We start from the raw sequence: 22,315 nt of genomic DNA, 5'->3' as shown, positions 1-22,315 counted from the left end.
GTCTATACCCCAACCACTGATGCTGAAGAAGCTGAAGTTGACCAGTTTTATGAAGACTTACAAGACCTTCCAGAACTAACACTAAAAAAAGATGTCCTTTTCATCATAGGAGATTAGAATGCAAAAGTGGGACGTCAAGAGATACTTGGAGTAACAGGCAAATTTGGGCTTGGAGTACAAAATGAAGCAGGGCAAAGGCTAAAAGAGGTTTGACAAAAGAACACACTGCTCATAGCAAATATCTTCTTCCAACAACACAAGAGAAGACTCTACACATGGACATCACCAGATGGTCAATACCAAAATCAGATTGATTATATTCTTTGCAGACAAAGATGGAGAAGCTCTATATAGTCAGCAAAAACAAGACCTGGAGCTGACTGTGGCTCAGACCATGAGCTCCTTATTGCAAAATTCAGGTTTAAATTGAAGAAAATAGGGGCAACCACTAGTCTATTCAGGTATGACCTAAATCAAATCCCTTATGATTTTGTCCCTAACAGTGGACTACTTGAAGAATAGACTCAAGGGATAAGATCTGGCAGACAGAGTGCCTGAAAAACTATGGACAGGGGTTTGTAACACTGTGTAGGAGGCAGTGACCAAAATCATCCCCCCCAAAAAAAGAAATGCAAGAAGGCAAAGTAGTTGTCTGAGGAGGCTTTACAAATAGCTGAGGAAAGAAGAGAAGCAAAAGCAAGGGAGAAAGGGAAAGATGTATCCAACTGAATGCAGCGTTCCAGAGAATACCAAGGAGAGATAAGAAGGCCTTCCTCAGTGAACAATGTAAAGAAGTAGAAAAAAATAATACAATGGGAAAGACTAGATATCGCTTCAAGAAAATTGGAGAGATCAGGGGAACATTTCATGCAAGGATGGGCACGATAAAGGACAGAAACAGTAAGAACTTAACAAAAGCAGAAGATATTAAGAAGAGGCGGAGAATACACAGAAGAACTATACAAAAAAGGTCTTAATGACCTGACTAATCATGATGGTGTGGTCACTCACCTAGAGCCAGACATCCTGGAGTGCGAAGTCAAGTGGGCCTTAGGAAGCATTACTGCAAACAATGATAGTGAAGGTGATGGAATTCCAACTGAGCTATTTCAAATCCTAAAAGATGATGCTGTAAAAGTGCTACACTTAATATGTCAGCAAGTTTGGAAAACTCAACAGTGGCCACAGGACTGCAAAAGGTCAGTTTTTTCATTCCAATCCCAAAGCAGGGCAGTGTCAAAGAATATTCAAAGTATCATACAACTGCATTCATTTCACATGCTAGTAAGGTTATGCTCAAAATCCTTCAAGCTAGGCTTCGGCAGTATGTGAACCGAGAACTTCTTGATGTACAAGCTGGGTTTAGAAAAGGCAGAAGAATCAGAGATCAAATTGCCAACATTTGTTCAATCACAGAGAAAGCAAGAGAATTCCATAAAACCATTTACTTCTGCTTCATTGACTACTAAAGCCTTTGACTGTGTGGATCATAATAAACTGTAGAAAATTGTTATAGACATGGGAATACCGGAACACCTTACCTGTCTCCTGAGAAACCTGTATGCAGGTAAAGAAGCAACAGTTAGAACTGGACATGGAACAACTGATTGGTTTAAAATTAGGAAAGGACTATGACAAGCTGTATGTTGTCAATGTGCTTATTTAAGTTATATGTAGAGCACATCGTATGAAATGCCATGCTGGATGAAGCACAAACTGGAATCAAAATATCTGGGAGAAATATCAACAACCTCAGCTATGCAGATGATTCTACTCTAGTGGCAGAAAGAGAAGAGAAACTAAGGAGCCTCCTGATGAGGGTGAAAGAGGAGAGAGAAAAAGCTGGCTTAAAACTCAACATTCAGAAAACCAAGATCATGGCATTCAGTCCCAGCACTTCTTAGCAAATATAAGGGAGAAAAGTGGAAACAGTCACAGATTTTATTTTCTTGGGCTCCAAAATCACTGCAGACAGTGACTGCAGTCATGAAATTAAAAGACATTTGCTCTTTGGAAGGAAAGCTATGATAAACCTAGACAGCATATTAAAAAGCAGAGACATCACTTTGCTGATAAATGTCTGTATGGTCAAAGCTATGGTTTTTTCCCCAGTAGTCATGTATGGATGTAAGAGTTGGACTATAAAGAAGGCTGAGCGCTGAATAATTGATGCTTTCAAATTGTGGTGTGGGGAAGACTCTTTAGAGTCCCTTGAACAGCAAGGAGATCAAACCAGTCAATCCCAAAGGAAATCAACTCTGAATATTCATTGGAAGGACTGATGCTGAAGTTAAAGCTCCAATACTTTGGCCACCTGATTTGAAGAACTGACTCACTGGAAAAGACCCTGATGCTGGGAATGTTGAGGACAGGAGGAGAAGCGGGCAGCAGGGGATGCGATGGTTGGATAGCATCACTGACTCTATTGACATGAATTTGAGCAAAGTCTGGTAGATGGTGAAGTACAGGCAAGCCTGGTGTGCTGCAGTCCATGAGCTTGCAGAGTCGGACACAAATTAGTGACTGAACAACAACAACACGAGGAGTCAAAATGACATGGCGGGAAACCAAGAAAAAAAAATACAGATAACAGGCATAGACCCGCAAGGTCTGGATGATGGAGGCAGAGACTACCCAGATTCAACAGCATTTACTCCAAACCACAAACAAGTTCTTCTTATATAAAGAAAACCATACCTAGGTGTATCAGTAAAAACTGCCAGAAAATAAACCCAAACCCAAAGACAAAAAACAATCTTAAAGCTTCCAGGAGGGCAAAATGACACGTTACATTGAAATGAGGAATAATTAAATTTAGAGCTGACTTCTTAGTGGAGACACTGGAAGCCAGAAAACAATGGAAAACTCAAAAGGAAAGAAAAATGTTAATCTAGAATCCTATACTTAGCAAAAATACTTCTCAAAAGTGGGGATAAAATAAAGACAAGTTTAGACAACAGAAACTGGGAGAATATGTTAAAGGAAACATTAAAGGCATAAGTAAAATGACAGCAGGCACGAGATAAAGTGTGAATGTGTGTGTGCATCTAGATGAATTTTAATGGCACAACACAGTGGAAATAACCCCTCATGGTATTTTACCTTTAGAATTAAAATACGTGACAACGATTCTGTGTAAGCTGGAAGGAAAGTAAATGGAGTTAACATGTTCTAAGGTACTCACAATTTATGAAAAAAGGTAAAAGCATTCACTTATATTAATCTAATAAAGCAAGGATATATGCTGGGTAAACGGTAAAAGTATAAACATACAACTGAAGTAAAATCTAAGGAAATTGTTCAACTTCAAACAAGTGTTCTTTTGTTCAAAATATAGTATTAGTTCATAAAGATTCGTCACAAGTTAAAAATTTTAAAATTAAGAAGTAGAATTTATTTAAGAATGTTGCTTTGATGTTAGATATACATTTACATTCTTCTACAAAAGACAAGAAAACCTGGAAACTCCTTCTATTTCACCTCACACCTCGATTTTCCCTACTTACATTACTGTCCAGATTTATAGTAAACTTTCACTGAATAACCATCATTTTCAGTTTTGTTCTTTTCCATTTATTTTGTCTTCTTCCATAGGAGGGCTGATTATGTGTCTGCTGGTTTGCCTTCGCCTTCCAAATGCAACCTATACTCTACCATTATCTTTCACATTTCTTAGTTTTAAAAATTCCTCTTCTGCAATTTTCTCTAGGGGTCTGTCATGTCCCTGATTATGATTCAGCCCCTCCTATCCTAATTTTTATTTTTTTCCATTTCTAGTTTGAGTTGTGCCATTTTGTTTTTCAACAGATTCTACTATCTTTCAATTTCTTCCTTTATTTTGTTTTCTAAAGCACACTTTGTCTTTGGAAAGTGTATGGAGAACAATCTGTCTCATATCTTTTTCTTTTCACTCATTCAGAAATTATTTACTGAATATTTTTACTGAATAATCTACTGAATTACTTAAGGGCCTGCTATGTCCCGGGAAGGTTCTGGGTACTGGGGTATTTCCCAACCACTAAAGTCATTTGCCCGTGTGCAGATCTGTCTAGCAGGAGGTGACACCCAATCAACAACATAATTAGTAAGTTACATAGTATAAAAAATGAGGGGACCAGCAGCAAGTGAAAGGGAATCCACTGTAAGCTTTAAGCAGGCCGAATTTTTGTGCTTTCATTAAAAACTCACCTGCAGATGGGAATACAAAGCAACCAGGCGGATCTTCCAACTCTGCTACGTGTAACGTGACTGGCTCTCTGGAAACATAAGGATGGTCATGCAAAAACATTTCATTTTCAAATTCAGTGCCAAGATTTATCAACAAGAACAAACTGGTGAAGGCAAAAGTGATGGCTTAATGTATAAACCCAAGATGGTAGCCATGACCCTAAACTGCAGAAGTCCTAAACTACTCTATGAGGGAGAACCAGAGTTATGTCATCCTTATGTATTCAGTGCCTATGAACATTTTTCAGAATGAAAATGTAATAACATATAATCTTGGTTGCAAAATTCTTTTTTATAATAATATGTATAAAACCCAGTATTTCTCTCATGTATTCTAAGAGATGCACTCTTAATGACTCATTTAAAATTTAAAAACCAAGGAAAAAACTAACCTCTCTTGGTAATAATAAGTGTCACTTTACAAAACTATCAGACCTATTTAAATCAGTAAGTTGAACTAAACCACAAAGTTCTCTGTGGGTTGGATACCAGTTTGAAAATATTATGACAGCAGTTCTCAAAGTGGTGCCCTTGAAAAGGGGGTTTGTGAGGTCAACACTAATTTTATTAGAATACTAAGATATTATTTTCTTTTTAACTCTTAGTCTCTCATAAGTATACAGTGGAGTTTCCCAGAGCCTCCATGATATCTGATATCATACCAGAAAAATGCAGAGGCAGGTATGAGAATATAGCTACCTTTTATTAAGCCACGCATTAACTGTAAAATGAAGTCTTCTTAATGATTTTTTGTTTGAAAAGTTATTTTTCATAATAAACTATTTTATTATAGAAACCTGTAATATACTTACTTTGCTTATCTTTAAGTATCAAATTGTTTTAATTTTTTTTAATTAAAATTTAATTTTATTTTCCAATACTAAAAATAGAAATGATCTACGTAAACAAAAGCTCTTTGGAATCCTCAGTGATATTTGTGAGTGCAAAGGGGTCCTGAGACCAAAATGTTTGAGAATATTAGGAGGAAAGCCTTAGAAAAAGTCATGGCTGTATTGTGTAGTCTTCATTATCAGGGCAAGGTGTCTGTTCTGAGACCAAAACGTTTGAGAATATTAGGAGAAAAGCCTTGGGAAAAAAGGTCACGGCTGTGTTGTACAGTCTTCATTATCAGGGTAAGGAGTCTGTTCTTGCTGCACTAGGCAATGGGGAGCCTTTGAAGGTCTTGGCGCTGGGACCATAGTCTGAGGTGTGCTTCAGGCAGAGCAATTTGAAACTCATTCACAGAAGTGATTGGAACTTACAAGAGACTAGAGATTTAAGACATCCACACTGAACACAGTAGGGGCTACCACAAAGGTACATGAGAGTGGTAAAGTGGCTTTAAAAGCAGTGTGGAAAAAAAAAATAAAATAAAATAAAAGCAGTGTGGTGGGATGAATAATGATTGTCAAATATATCTGTCCAAATACCAACAGCCTATGAATGTTACCTTACATGGCACTAGAGACTGCAGATGTGATTACATCAAGGGTCTTAAGATGGGGAGACTGTCCTGGAGTATGTGGAGACACACCTACATTATCTAAATGGCATCACAAATCTCTTTACAGGAGGAAGGCAGGGGGGAGATTTCACACAGAAGAGAGAGGGTGATGTGACAATCCCAGCAGAAGACTTGAGGATGCCACGCCAGAGGCTGTGAGCCACAAGGCAAAGAGTGCAAAGAACGAAGCGCTAGAGGCCCAGAAGCTCTAAAAGAGAAAGGGAAGGGAATGCATTAATCTCAAGGGCTTCTAAAAGGAGTGTAACCTTGCCAACATCCTGATTGTCCAGGTACCCAGAAGCAGAACCAGGAGTGGTTATAAGCCTGAGCTCAGAAGCAGGCTAGAACTGAGTTCAATTCTGGTTCCTTTATTTACAAGCTGTATGACCTTGGTAAATTGCTGGGCAAGCTGCGTCTTCATTTCTAACCTATATAAGGGGATAATAATGCCTATATCATAGATATGATTAGACAGACTAAATGAGATAAGTCAAAAATACCCAGATAATAGATGGCTGCAGATATTATTAACAGGATAAGTGAGTGTAATGTTACACACCTAGGTTAGAAGACAATCAAAACTTGTTTCTTTTAGGCTAAGAGAAAGCTGTATTTATAAAGATTCAAGTTCACTGAATATTGATCAAACAGTAGGGACAGTAAGAAACTATCTGCTTTAATTCATTCACAAACAAATATTTACAGAAAAGCAGGCAAAATGCTTGGTCCAAAATCACTGCAGATGGTGACTGCAGCCATGAAATTAAAAGACGCTTACTCCTTGGAAGGAAAGTTATGACCAACCTAGATAGCATATTCAAAAGCAGAGACATTACTTTGCCAACAAAGGTCCGTCTAGTCAAGGCTATGGTTTTTCCAGTGGTCACGTATGGATGTGAGAGTTGGACTGTGAAGAAGGCTGAGCGTCCAAGAATTGATGCTTTTGAACTGTGGTGTTGGAGAAGACTCTTGAGAGTCCCTTGGACTGCAAGGAGATCCAACCAGTCCATTCTGAAGGAGATCAGCCCTGGGATTTCTTTGGAAGGAATGATGCTAAAGCTGAAACTCCAGTACTTTGGCCACCTCATGAGAAGAGTTGACTCATTGGAAAAGACTCTGATGCTGGGAGGGATTGGGGGCAGGAGAAGAAGGGGACGACAGAGGGTGAGATAGCTGGATGGCATCACTGACTCGATGGACATGAGTCTGAGTGAACTCTGGGAGTTGGTGATGGACAGGGAGGCCTGGCGTGCTGCAATTCATGGGGTTGCAAAGAGTCGGACACGACTGAGCGACGGAACTGAACTGAACTGAAAGATACAGTAATGAATAGGCCTTTCTTTGCCTAACTGGAATTTAAACATTAGAATTCATTTTCATATTCTATGATATAAACAGGACTCTAATATCGCTATTTTTTCATAAGCAGTAAGAATAGAAAGATAAAAGTTTTTCTTGGCAGTCAGTCAATAAATAGACCCTACGACTATAAGCAACTTGAGGACAGGGCCCATGTGTGTCTCATCTGCCGTTACATCCCATGGGCCTAGCACAGAACTCGGCACATCACAGGCAGTGAACGATATTCTAATGAATGAATGAATGAAAAATAGTAGTAAAGGGGACATTTTGAAAGTCAGGGGCTGGTCAGATGGTTTCTTACCTGCTAAAAGTTTCACTTGATTTGCTGCCTTCAGTGGATTCCCTTAATGAGTTGTTGCTTCTGTTGGCAGAGGGTGGGAGAAGTTAAAGACTATGTGATGTTATTTTAACTTAGTGATCAAACCAAATTGTTCCTCTGAATACTGCTTTTAGACAGATGCAGATTCAAAACAGTGAGACTGGGGTGCTTGCTCTTCCCAGTGGAGAGAATGTATGGAGAGAAGCTTGAAGACAGAAGGACATGGACCCCTCTGGGAATCAGAAGCAGTCCATTTTGGCCAGAGCTCAGTACAGGAGGAAAGCAGGCTGGTGACCAGCTAGGGAGATACTTCAGTGTCAGTCTGAGAACCATGTGTTGAATGCAGCAGATGCTGGGAGCTACTGAAGACCTGCTGCTGCTGCTAAGTCGCTTCAGTCGTGTCCGACTCCGTGCGACCCCATAGATGGCAGCCCACCAGGCTCCCCCATTCCTGGGATTCTCCAGGCAAGAACACTGGAGTGCGTTGTCATTTCCTTCTCCAATGCATGAAAGTGAAAAGTGAAAGTGAAGTCTCTCAGTCGTGTCCGACTCTTCTGGACCCCATGGACTGCAGCCCACCAGGCTCCTCCGTCCATGGGATTTTCCAGGCAAGAGTACTGGAGTGGGGTGCCATTGCCTTCTCCGACTGAAGACCTGCAGGCAATGCCTTCTGTGTCTGACTGAGTAACAAACTAAGAGTAGCTTTTCTCCTTTTTGGCTAAAGACAGTTCTCAGAAATTGTTTTTGCTTAGGGGTTATGGATGTAATCTCTCTTTTTAATGCTCTTTTTAATGGTTTCATTTAAACATTCAGCTATTAGATTATTGATAAAAATAGGACTGTTTTCAGTAAGGTTCTTATAACCCTATATTGAGGCTGTTGCGACTTCCTTTGAGACCACCTTCTTCTCGAAAGTTATGTAAGCTACTGCGACTGTAGGAAAAGTATTCCGTTTTTGGAATGGCATACCACAGAAATATCTTCATCTGGGTAAACAGCAGCAAAAAAAAAAAAAGAAAAGCCTATTAAGTTGACTTCTAGAAAGTAAGTTATTACTTTAGTCTATTTCACTAAAATCCTTTTTTGTTTCAGTTAAACTCTATTAAGGCTTTCCATCAATTCCCATCTAAACTATCCAGACTTCCCCAATTATCTGGTCACATGTACAATTCTTAGGCAATTAATAAGATTCAGAATCTCAGATTCCTCTTACCTATGGCATATCACTAATCTCAGGCTTGATTCAGTAATGCAATCTCTTACTCTATCATCTTTCTATAGATAAATATAACCCTCAGTTAATTATACAAAGAATAATTTCCAGATTCCATGTATTTTTAGAATCAATTGCTCATATGTATTTAACTCTTCTTTAATGCACAAGAGTAGATTTTAGGTCTCCAATCAAGTTTTGCAAAGGGCTACCCATGGAGTTTGTCAACCTAGAAATGCTTTTGTTCCTGAACCTTTAAAAGCTCTAGGCTGAGTTTAGGCTTTGGTGACAAGGTCATTTGCAGAATTATAGCAAATTAACATAAATTATCTAAAGGCAGGGGCCAAATATATTCATGTTCAACAGAGTCCAATATAGTCAAGCACATCTGTAGTGGTTGAAGTGATGGAATTTGATCAGGGAAGTCATGGTAATCTTGTGGAACGATTAGTTCTGGAAGCCAGGGGCTCTAATGTTTACTTTGTTTACTTCTGACTTTGTCTCTTTGTCTCCTAGGAGGCGGCAACTCAATCTATGTCAATGTAATCATTGGTCAAATGAGCTTAATAAATACTGCCCCAGTGAAAGCATATTATAGAATTATGACAACAACCAAAGTGCTCTGCTATCCATAATAGCCAAGATATGGCAACAACTTAACTGTCCTTTGACAGACAAATGGATAAAGAAGACGTGGTACATACATACAGTGGAATACTAGTCAGCAAAAGAACAAAGTAATGCCATCTGCAGCAACACAGATGCGACCAGAGATGATGATACTAAGTGAAACAAGTCAGAAAGAGAAAGACAAATACCACGTGATATCACCTGTATCTGTAATCTAAACTATGACACAGACTGACCTATCTATGAAACAGGGACAGAATGATGGACACAGAGAACAGGCTGCTGGTTGCCAAGGGAGAAGGAGAGTGGAAAAGGGAAGGAGTGGGAGTTTGGGGTTAGCAGATGTAAGCCTTTATACACAAAATACATAATCAACAAGGCCCTACTGTAGAGCATAGACACCTATATTCAATATCCCGTGATAGACCATAATGGAAAAGAATATTTAAAACAGAATGTACGTGGATCTATAAGTAAATCACTTTGCTATACAGCAGAAATTAAAACAACATTGTAAACCAACTATACTTCAATTTAAAAATAGAAAAAAATAAGTAAAATGCATGAGAACTTTTTAAAAAAAGTATTCTGCACATATAAGTGTTCTTGGATAGAGTGACAAGGGGATGTTTCTGACGTGATTCAGAGAATGCAATGTTATGTTAGGTATCCAGACAATCACTAATATTTTACTACTATCACTCATCTCACACGCTACTAAAGTCATGCTCAAAATTCTCCAAGCCAGGCTTCAGCAATACGTGAACTGTGAACTTCCTGATGTTCAAGCTGGTTTTAGAAAAGGCAGAGGAACCAGAAATCAAATTGCCAACATCCACTGGATCATGGAAAAAGCAAGAGAGTTCCAGAAAAACATCTATTTCTGCTTTATTGACTATGCCAAAGCCTTTGAGGATGTGGATCACAATAAACTGTGGAAAATTCTTCAAGAGATGGCAATATCAGACTATCTGACCTGCCTCTTGAGAAATCTGTATGCAGGTCAGGAAGCAACAGTTAGAACTGGACATGGAACTACAGACTGGTTCCAAATAGGAAAAGGAGTACGTCAAGGCTGTATATTGTCACCCTGCTTATTTAACTTCTATGCAGAGTACATGATGAGAAACACTGGACTAGAAGAAGCACAAGCTGGAATCAAGATTGCCGGGAGAAATATCAATAACCTCAGATATGCAGATGACACCACCCTTATGGCAGAAAGTGAAGAGGAACTCAAAAGCCTCTTAATGAAAGTGAAAGTGGAGAGTGAAAAAGTTGGCTTAAAGCTCAACATTCAGAAAATGAAGATCATGGCATCTGGTCCCATCACTTCATGGGAAATAGATGGGGAAACAGTGGAAACAGTGTCAGACTTTATTTTGGGGGGCTCCAAAATCACTACAGATGGTGACTGCAGCCATGAAATTAAAAGACGCTTACTCCTTGGAAGGAAAGTTATGACCAACCTAGATAGCATATTCAAAAGCAGAGACATTATTTTGCCAACAATGGTCCATCTAGTCAAGGCTATGGTTTTTCCTGTGGTCATGTATGGATATGATAGTTGGACTGTGAAGAAGGCTGAGCGTCCAAGAATTGATGCTTTTGAACTGTGGTGTTGGAGAAGACTCTTGAGAGTCCCTTGGACTGCAAGGAGATCCAACCAGTCCATTCTGAAGGAGATCAGCCCTGGGATTTCTTTGGAAGGAATGATGCTAAAGCTGAAACTCCAGTACTTTGGCCACCTCATGTGAAGAGTTGACTCATTGGAAAAGACTCTGATGCTGGGAGGGATTGGGGGCAGGAGGAGAAGGGGACGACAGAGGATGAGATGGTTTGATGGCATTTCCAACTCAATGGACATGGGTTTGGGTGGACTCCGGGAGTTGGTGATGGACAGGGAGGCCTGGCGTGCTGTGATTTATGGGGTCGCAAACAGTCGGGCACGACTGAGCGACTGAACTGAACTGAACTGTTAACAAATATTATTAGTAAAACAGACAAATCCAATTAATATTTTGCTACCTCAAGTTAATAAACACTACCTGAATATCTTAAAGAAACTGGAGATTGTTTACATATAAGCATTATGTCATAGAGTATGATTTTGAGATATTTGCTATATAACCAAGAAACAAAGGTTACAAAAGTGGGTTGTTATAATACTAACAACATATAATTAATGGTGTAATGCTAATAATATAGTATATATAGTGTGCTAAAATCCTCTAAGTTAATTTAATAATAGCATACATTAAAATTTTAAAACACTATTTGATTTCTGTAAGTACATGCAGTCAGTGGCTGGTAGACTGGTTGAATCACTTTTTGGATCTGACTTCATATTAATTTAAGTCACTGGCATGGATGCCTAGAGAGCCAAAGCTTTCCAATTAGTTTATATTTGAGGAGTACGCAGTTCTCGGGGTTCAAGTTTTAGCTCCACCATACGTGGCTGTAAGTAAGTCAACCTTTTGGAACTTGTGGTTTTCTTATTTTTAAAATGGGATAAATAAATCCTGCTCTGTCTTGTCTCAAACAGTTGCTGTGATAATCAAGTAAGAATATGGATGTGAAATTTGCTGGGAACTATAAATTACTGTATGAATGTAACTTTGGGTCACACTTCGCCCTAATTTCTGAATAGAACAAATAATATTTTCTCTCGATATCAAGTAGTTTCACTTCTGCTAACTCCTCTACTTTCATATCATTTTTCCTGGTAATGTCCCCATACCCCTCAAAGTTAATGTGACCTCCACCTCCCACGTAGACAACGTGATGGCCAACCACTGTTGAGGGACACTTTCCCACTCTGAAGCACATTCAGTCTTACACAGCCACAAAGGAGACCCCCAGAGATGGTGCTCTCCCGTCTTCTTCGCTCTTGCCCAGAGGCACGGCTGGCTCCTCGTTGATCACACTTCTCAACTCCTGGAGAAGCTGTTTCAAGTCCCTCGTTGGATCTTCCTTTGCGTTAGGTTTCATAGAGTGCTGAATTAAAACAATTCACAAGACAAGGACACTTTGTTTTTTTCAGATTTGAATGCCATTTCCTATTATAAAATTAATTCAACTGGTAAATTATGGAGAAGAAAAAGAGGAAATAAAAAACCTGTAATCTTACTACTCAGAGATAAATCAATAATATCCAATCAACACAGTGCTATATCTAATTCATATATGCATATACCTACTTACGGGCTTCCCAGGTGGTGCTAGTGGTAAAGAACCTGCCTGCCAATGCAAGAGACTTAAGAGCTGCAGGTTCAATTCCCGAGTCAGGAAGATCCCCTGGAGGACAGCATGGCAACCCACTTCAGTATTCTTGCCTGGAGAATCCCATGGACAGAGGAGCCTGGCAGGCTACAGTTCATAGCGTCACAAAGAGTCAGACACAACTGAAGTGACTTAGCATGCATGTATATGCCTATTTATACATATGTATATATAAACTATTGAGAAGGCAATGGCACCCTACTCCAGTACTCTTGCCTGGAAAATCCCACGGGCAGAGGAGCCTGGTAGGCTGCAGTCCATGGGGTCGCTAGAAGTCGGACAGGACTGAGCGACTTCACTTTCACTTTTCACTTTCATGCATTGGAGAAGGAAATGGCAACCCACTCCAGTGTTCTTGCCTGGAGAATCCCAGGGACAGCAGAGCCTGGTGGGCTGCCATCTATGGGGTCGCACAGAGTCGGACATGACTGAAATGACTTAGCAGCATATATAAACTAAACTATACAGGATTAAACTATACACATCTATTTAGAATACAAATTCTATTTAAGTTCCCATAGACTATAAACTAGGAGGCACTGGAACATATCCAGGGACATAAAACAAGGTGGAAAAATTTCATGGTCTAAAGGTATTGGAACTATAGAGTCTGTTCTCTTATCACTGTGGAATTATGGTTAGAAATCAATATCAAAAGGTATTTGAAAATAACCCACATATTTTCAAGTGCAATGTGACATTTACCAAGAGAGATCTTTGGTTTAGCCAAGAGAGATCTTTTGATTTAGCTCTTTAATAAAGCCACTGATTGAGCCTTTATTACTCTCAATAAAGTTAGAGGACTGAAAAAACGCAGAAGGTAATTACAGAGAAGAAAGCATTTAAATGAGAAATTAATATCAAGGATATTTTTAAAACCCTGTGCATGTGGAAATTAAATATCCACTTTTAAATGATGGGTGTATCTAAGAAGCTGTAACAAGGAAAATTAGAAAATATTTGTAACAGAAAAAAGATGAAAAGAGAATTTACCAGAATTTGTTGCATATAGCTGAAGCTACTCAATGCAACTAAATACGATGTGGAATCTTGAATAAGATATAAAAACAAATAATGGATACTAGCATAAAATTTTGTGAAATTTGAACAAAATCTGTACTTTAGTTAATAACACTGTATTATATATGTTAATCTCTTTTTCCTTTTTTACAACATAGTGAAATCATTAACAATTTTTTTTTAACTTTAACAATATGGTATGGACATCTTACCATGCCATTAAATATTTATAACTATATCCAGGTAAAATAATTTCAATAATTTGTTAAGGGATGAACTAATTTTATAAAGCTATAGAATTTTAGAAGTAAGGGACCCTCTAGCAATGAGTGAATCTACCCCCCTGCCACCACTTTACTGATGAGGAAAGAGACATTTAACATTTTCAAATTATGTTGCTGCTGCTGCTGCTGCTAAGTTGCTTCACTCATGTCCAACTCTGTGCGACCCCATAGATGGCAGCCCACCAGGCTCCCCCATTCCTGGGATTCTCCAGGCAAGAACACTGGAGTGGGTTGCCATTTCCTTCTCCAATGCATGAAAGTGAAAAGTAAAAGTGAAGTCGCTCAGTCGTGTCCGGACTCTTAGCGACCCCATGGATTGCAGCCCACCAGGCTCCTCCATCCATGGGATTTTCCAGGCAAGAGTACTGGAGTGGGTTGCCATTGCCTTCTCCGCAAACTATGTTAGTTGGGGAATAATATTAAAAGATTTTTCAGGTAGCTAGTGTTCCTCAATGAATATTTATAATATAAAAAGAAGCACAGATGTTCCCAATAGGCACAAAAAGAGAGGAAACCGAATAATAATCAGAGGTTGCCCTGGTGAGCAGGTGGACTTAGCTGGAGGATACTCATGGCTAAAGCATCATAAAGGTATTTTAGCCAGAAGTGTCTGACCCAAGGTAGAGTGACACCTGCCAGACATACAGGTTGTTGAAGGATAAACACTGCAAAATTTTTGTTCTTTAGGCTTTACTTTTCTAGGGTCCATGCCAATCAAGTGTTGATGCTACTGGTATAACCCTCACATTGTCCTTCCCTTCCTATTTGCACTGATAAACCACATAAAATATCCAGTTGAAGATGTCAAGAGTTCTAACTAACTGAATGTGTGGTAAGTATGATTTTACCAGTTTACTGATGGTCATCTTACTGAGAAATTACCATGATGAGTTCAGAGTTTCATAAATTAAGATTCCATTAAATTTTATTTCATTGATTTAAAATATACAAAGATGTGAACCATTTTTAATAGCTTTTACTTTTAGAGAAGTTTTAGGTTCACAGCAAAAATGAGTAGAAGGTACAGAGACTTCCCATATACTGTATATGCTGAACCAGTTTCTTAATCATGAATAAAAGCATTTGTTGCTTATAAACAGATCCAGTTTCACCAAACACAGGCTTTGTTCTTGTCCTAGCCCCGGTGGACCTCATATCTGATGTGGAATAAAACTTCAGAAGACTTATCTTATTGCAATATTCAGTCACTTCAGTTCTAACCTTGAAATCTCAATATAACACCTGGACCTTCATATCTTCTGCCCACTAGGAAGTTTACTTAATAAGCTTTGTTATTAAAAAATTTTAAGCCCATGACACTTATTATAAATTATCAGTGTAATAACCTACAAACAAATTCATAAAGTTTATTTCATTATAACAAGGGAAATGCTTCTTTTAGTCTCCATTTCCTAATCTGTAAAAATGGGGAAAATAACTCTTATTTTATAAGGATGGCATAAGGAATGAGAAGTACTTAATGTATGCATAGTAAGTACTCAAAAAAGGCTGGTTTCCACTTCCTTCTCCCCTTAGCATAAAAACACATGAAGTATCTTATATGTTTCATATTTACAGATTTAGAGTAACCAGAAAGGTTAACATGACAATGTATATAGTGTGTTAGTACCAGGACACAGTCACGAAGAAGATGTCATCAGGGTTAGCTGTGCAGTCTAGCTACGATGCTCCCCTTGATATATTGACAAACTGATTCTAAAGCGTATATGGGAAGGCCAAAACCTCAGAATAGGAAAGACAACAGTGAAGGTGAACAAAGTTGGAGAACTGCCATTTCCCAGGTTCAAGATTTACTGTAATAAGAGTGCAGTACTGGTAAAAGAATAGACAAATAGACTGATGGGACAGAATAAAATAAAGATCCCAGGAACAGTCCCATACAAATATAGTCAACTGGTCTTCAACAAAGGAGCAAAGGTATTTCAGTAGAGAAAAGGCAGTATTTTCAACAAATGGTACTGGAACAACTGGCCATTCACATGCATTACAAAAATGAATCTAGATGCAGACCTTATATTTGTCACAAAAATTAACTCAGAGTGAATCATGGACCTAAATGTAAAATTCAAGACTATAAAACTCTAGAGGATAATACAGGAGAAAATTTAGATGACTTTGGGATTCATGATGACTTTTTAGATACAAATTAAAAGCATGATCCATGAAAGAAAAGCATCAGTAAGTTGGACTTTTTAATCTTAAAAACTTTTCCTTGCAAAAAGATAGTTTAAAAAAAATGGAAACAAAAATCACAGACTGACAGAAAATCTTTTCAAAACACATAAGTGACAAAAGACTGGTAGCTAAAATATACCTCCAAAAAGAACCTCTTAAAACTCAACAGTAGGAAAAAATTTTAAACATCCATTAAAAAATAGGCAAACATGTGGAATAGACATCTCACTATAAAAATATGTAGAAGGCAAATAAGCATATGAAAATATGCTCAACATCATATTTCATTAAGGAATTTCAAATTAAAACTATAAGATATCACACTACACTCCTATTATCTAGGCTAAAATCCGAACACTGACAACACCAAATGTTGACAAGGATGGGGAGCAACAGGAACTCTCGTTCACTGCTGGTGAGACTGCAGAATGGTACAGCCACTTTGAAAGACAGTTTGGTGGTTTCTTCCAAAACTAAACATGCTCATACTATAAAATGTAGCAACCATGCTCTGCAGCGTTCACCTAACAGAGGTGAAAACTTACGTCTATGCAAAACCTGCACATTGATGTTATAGCAGGTTTATTCATAACTTGCCAAAACTTGGTAGCAATCAAGATATCCTTTAATAAGTGACTGGATAAACTGTGGTACATCCATACTATGAAATATTATTCAGTAAAAAAAGAAATTAACTATTAAAGGATGAAAAGATACGAAAAAATCTTGCAAGCATATTGCTAAGTGAAAGAAGCCAATCTGAAAAGACTATCGCTAGATGACTCTGGTTATATGACATTCTGGAAAAGACAAAAATATGAAGACAGTAAAAAATCACTGGTTGCCAGGGGTTCAGGGGAAGGGAGCAACAGATGAAAAGGTGAAGCACAGGGCATTTTTTGAACAGTTAAACTATTCTGTATAATACTGTAATGTAATACATGTAATGCATTACATGTATTGTAAGACATGTAATGTATTACATGTATTGTAAGACATGCAATACATGTAATGTAATACAAGTAATACATGATAATGTAATCATCATACATATGTCAAAATGCACAAAATGTACAATATGAGGAGCACGTGATGTTCAGTAGTGTTTGACTCTTTGCTCTCCTTTGGACTCTGGCCTGCCAGGCTCCTCTGTCCATAGGATTTTTCAGGCAAGAATACTGGAGTAGCCATTTCCTACTCCAGGGGATCTTCCCGACCCAGCAATCAAACTCATGTCTGCTGTGTCACCTGCATTGCAGGTAGGTTCTTTACCCACTGAGCCCTCAGGGAAGCCCCACAATATAAGAAGGGAACCCCAATGAAAATTATAGACTTTAGTTAATAACAATGTGTCAGTATTGGTTTAACAATTATAACAAATGTACCACATGAATGCAACATGCTGGTAATAGAGGAAGCTGGGGGGAGAGAGGAGGACAGCAAAGAGAATCTATGGGAACTCTATTTTCTGCTCAGTTTTCTGTAAGGCTAAAACCACTCTAAAAAAAGTCTATTAATTTTAAAACAAAAAGAAATCATGAACTTTGGAAGTAAAAGTGACAACATAAAGTCATATCAATTTGCATGTTTATCAGTAAGGTGTGACAGGAAAGTGGCCGTTATACCATATGCTTCCCATTGCCATTTGACCATTCTATACACAAAGTTGTTTGTTTTAGCTTTAATATGTAATAATTATTAGCTGATTATAAATGAGCTTGAACATTTTTCATGTTTATGGACTATATGCATTTCTTTTGGACTATATACATGTCCTTTCTATATTTTTCTTTTAGAATATATGCTATCTTTTTCCAGGTATGTAAAAACTCTTTATATTTTATATTAACCCTTTGTTTGCTAGAAATATTTTTCTAGTTTGTGATTCCATTTTAGTTTATGGTGGCTTCTGATTTAAGCTTCATTTACTCAAAATAGTCAATTATTCCTTTTCATGTCTGTAAATCTTATAATGCTTTCACTTGTAATACTTTTCATTAAAAAGTTTATTTTTAATACTTTATTGTTTAATTCATATGGAACAAATTTTGATTTATAACATGAATACACTTAAAAAATTAGAAAATAGCTAGGAAATGAGTGATTTAAAAACATTCTTTACATATGAGTGGCTGGTTATGTATGGCTGGTTATGACTATCTTGTCTGGCTGATAAAGAAACAGCTACTTACAAGTTCTTCATGAGGTTACTGGAACCCATCAAAGAATCTTGCTCTCCCTCACTTCAATCCCTTGACCCTTAGGATATACATTAAGGCTATTTCTAGGGGACATATATTTTCAGGTTAAAACTTATACAAGCTTTTTGATTTCAAGGGATGAATATGAGCTTATACTGTTATTGTTAAACTTAAGGTTTATTTTGTGATTTGATTAGCTTCCTATTACATTTTGACTCTGAAATTGTCTTATGTCAGACTTGTTTCAAAAATAAATTTCAAATTATAGCTCAAATGCACCTCCATTTTCTCCAAATACTGTTCTCTCTAATGGCCTTGAGTCCATTACAGGCAAACATGAGTTATAACTTAAGATAAGTAATGTCTAGGAGAGTGTGTGCTTCTCAACACATTCTATCTCCACTCTCCAAAGATAGAAGATAAATGAAAAAGCTAAAAATAAAAGCTTGATCTCATTCAGTTTGAATCAGACTATTCTATTTTAAGAATGCCTGACCAAATCCATCTCCTATAATACTTATATTCCTGTCAGAAGATTGTAATAAAAATGGAATATGAATATACTATTTAGAATATAAATATATTATTTATATTGTATATTAAAAATGGGTGAATAGGAAACCAAAGTTATATAAAGTCTTTCTGAAAATCTTGCTCACATCATAGATCAAGCACAGCTAGCACAAATTACAGTGCATGTGTATGGAATCTGATATATAAATAAATTATATTATCCTGGAATTATTCTATATTAAATGCTAAAATAATGTTTATCTAAAACTTTAATCTAGAATGCTTCTGTGTCAGGCTACCAATTATGTGTGTGTATCTGTGTATGTATGTATGTGCTACTGCTAAGTCACTTCAGTCGTGTCTGACTCTGTGCGACCCCAAAGATGGCAGCCCACCAGGCTCCCCCGTCCCTGGGATTCTCCAGGCAAGAACACTGGAGTGGGGTGCCATTTCCTTCTCCAATGCATGAAAGTGAAAAGTGAAGTCGCTCAGTCGTGTCCGACTCTTAGCAACCCCATGGACTGCAGCTTACCAGGCTCCTCCGTCCACGGGATTTTCCAGGCAAGAGTACTGGAGTGGGGTGCCACTGCCTTCTCCATGTATGTATGTACATACACATATATACACACATGTTCTTGGTTTCTGAGCTTGGATCAATCAGATTAAAAAAAAATTTTTTTTTCCAATTCTACCATTTTCTCTTCTATTATTAATAACACTAGGGCAATCAACTGGATAATTTTTAATGTTTTTGGACCCCTGAAATGGTATAATCCTCAGTCACAAGGACCTAATGAAATACACAATTAGTTCAGGTAAAGTATTTATTTACAGCATCATCTAATTATTTTTTTATAAATAGCATTCAACTGTGTGGTGTACATAATCAGTACAGCAAACTAATTAAGAAGACAAATTCTAGACTCAGGCCATCTTGGTTAAGTTTCAGCACAACTGTATTTTTGGAGTGTGAACTCTGTACAACTCATTTAGCTTCTCCAAGCCTTAGTTTCTTTCTCTGAGAAATTGTTATAATAACAGCACTTACCTCATGTGGGTAGTTGTGAGGAATAAATTATATAATGTATAGAAAGAATATCGTACAGTGCCTGGTGTTCAGTAAATAATGACTATTGTTAGATTCATGGTACAAGAAGACTAAAATGAAATGAAATAAAGGGGCAATGCAGAACAATTCACGCAGTGATATTCTACTTTTGTTGTACTTTGAAACGTTAGACTTGGCATTTATTCCATTTAGTGTCACTAATATGACACTAAAGAAATTAACAAGGACAAAGAGGAAAAGAGAGATAATATTAGATGAGTAATGATGATAAAATCTGGGGAGATGAAAAGCAAATGGGTAATTCACAGCTAATTCAGTGGAACAAAGAAGCTAAAACATTAAGGACCTGCACAGAAGTAGCCAAGAAACAGAGGACTGCTCTGCATCAGAGAATACCAGCAAGAAAGATTCGAGTAATGGAGGCCTCGTGCACTTCTGAAGGTCAGGGGAAGGCACAGGGCAGCAAAAACGGGAGGACTGGCTAAAAGCTTATGGCAGAAGCTTTGAGAATAACAGATGTTCTCCCCATGTGGTTGGGTAAGAATTCATTCTTTTCCTCTAAATAAAATTAGAGGCTTAATCACTGGGTGAGGTTGGACCAAAGGAATTTAAACTCTAAGAGGACATCTGGCATGGCAGAAGTAAGGCTGCAAACTGAAAATACAAGCATAATAAATAAGACTATATAGATACACATGTACCCCAGGCTCCCTGTCCCACTCAGCTCTTCACAACACTGGCAAACAGATTTGTATCAACAAGTCAGTAGTAAGAGATTCTCTCTGTAGTGGGATTGACAGGACCAAGAAAAAAGTAAGATAGTTTTTGGGTCCCTTAGTTAAAAATTAATACCTAACTATCTGCTGCTGTTGCTGCTGCTAAGTCCCTTCAGTCATGTCCGACTCTGTGCGACCCCATAGACGGCAGCCCACCCGGCTCCCCCCTCCCTGGGATTCTCCAGGCAAGAACACTGGAGTGGGTTGCCATTGCCTTCTCCAATGCAGGAAAGTGAAAAGTGAAAGTGAAGTTGCTCAGTCGTGTCCCGACTCTTAGCGACCCCATGGACTTCAGCCTACCAGGCTCCTCTGTCCATGGGATTTTCCAGGCAAGAGTACTGGAGTGGGGTGCCATTGCCTAACCATCTACTAGTTGACAAATCCTGTGAACCTTACCGAGTGCTTTTAATTAGTTTTTTAGGGCCTCAATTTTTTAATTTTTTAGGACCTCAATTTTAAATATGAATGGACAGCTAGTGATTAGCAAACAGTGAAGGAAAGCTCCAACATGAAAGACAGACATCAAAACAAACAGAAAAAAATAAATTTGAAGAAACAGCAATAATTCAGGTAACACAAGAGATTACTGAAAAACTGAAATTAATAGCTTTAAATGGAAATGAGAAAGTACCGCTGAATCCACTAAAGAACATAAAACTATATAAAGAGCAGATTTAAAAAACAAAAAAGTCTCCTGGAAATTAAAAAAAAATTATATTCAGAAAAAAAAATTCAATAGGTATTTGGAAGACGGAGTTAAGGAGTCTTCCCAAAAGTTGGGAATAAAATACGAGGAGATAGAAATTGAAAGCCAAAATTAAAGAAGATTGGAGACTAAATCCAGGAGGCCTAATAGGTGACTTAACAGGAATTCCAGAAAGAACTGTAAAAGTGGAGGGAGAAAAGTTATCAAATAAATAATACAAGAAAATTTCTGAGAGGAAAGAACATAAGAGCGCCTATACAGTGCAGGGAAAAAGACCCCCGGCAGAGATCACCCAGAAATGAATACTAGGGATGAAGAAAGGACTCCAAAAGCTTTGAGAAACAAACAGGTCACATACACAGGCCCTGGAATCAAAACAGCACAAGAGCAGCAGCATTTTGTGTATCAATCAGATATAAATGAAGAACAAAGGTATTTTCAGACATGCAAGGTTTTAAAACACGTAATGAATGAATGCACCCTTTCACAGGAAACCGCTGCATTATACAATCCCCGCCAAATGCGGGTGAGGCTGTGGAACTAGAGGGACTCTCACTCGCTGCTGGTGGGAGTGTAAAATGGTACAACCGCCCTGGAAGACAGTTTGGTAATTTCTTACGAAACTAAACAGATTCTTACCATATGACCCAGCAATCATGCTATCTGTATTTGCCCAATGAAGTTTAAAACATATGTACACAAAAAACTGCACGTGGATGTTGACAGCAGTTCTATTAATAATTACCAAACCTTGGAAGCAACCCCAGTACCCTCCAGTAGATGAACAAACTGTGGTACAATGAATTACCGTTCCATGCTAAAAATAAATGACTATCAAGCCATGAACAGACATGGAGGAAGCTTAAATGCACATTGCTTAGGTAAAAGAAGCCAATGTGAAAAGACAACATATGGTATGAGTCCAACTCAGTGACATTGTGGAAAAGGTAAAACCAGGAGATAATAAAAGATCAGTGGTTGCCCGGTGTGGAAGGAGGATAAGGATCAGTAGG

General features: G+C 38.0%; 1 protein-coding gene across 50 annotated transcripts in view; it reads right to left on the bottom strand.

Annotated features, from left to right (window-relative positions):
* CCDC158 (coiled-coil domain containing 158) overlaps positions 1 to 22,315 on the bottom strand; it is an 83,043-nt gene that overhangs the window by 7,255 nt on the left and 53,473 nt on the right. For 36 of the 50 annotated variants that reach the window (XR_015165274.1, XR_015165275.1, XR_015165276.1 and 33 more), the window contains 3 exons: positions 12,095 to 12,252; positions 7,395 to 7,454; positions 4,189 to 4,256 (listed from right to left, as the gene is read on the bottom strand). Coding sequence is in view for 46 of the 50 variants with exons in the window: in XM_086405259.1 (XP_086261385.1) it covers positions 4,189 to 4,256; positions 7,395 to 7,454; positions 12,095 to 12,252 (286 nt within the window). In the remaining 4 variants the exon portion in view is untranslated. The remainder of the gene's footprint in view (positions 1 to 4,188; positions 4,257 to 7,394; positions 7,455 to 12,094; positions 12,253 to 22,315) is intronic. The other 14 variants (XM_086405267.1, XM_086405263.1, XM_086405268.1 and 11 more) reach the window with 1 other exon arrangement.

Source organism: Bos grunniens, chromosome 6, assembly GCF_055505025.1.
Source record: "Bos grunniens cultivar Pamir isolate PY7600 chromosome 6, Bosgru_T2T1.0, whole genome shotgun sequence".
Lineage (NCBI taxonomy): Eukaryota > Metazoa > Chordata > Mammalia > Artiodactyla > Bovidae > Bos > Bos grunniens.
Note: the sequence above shows the minus strand (reverse complement) of the source record. Positions and strands in the feature narration are given on the sequence as shown.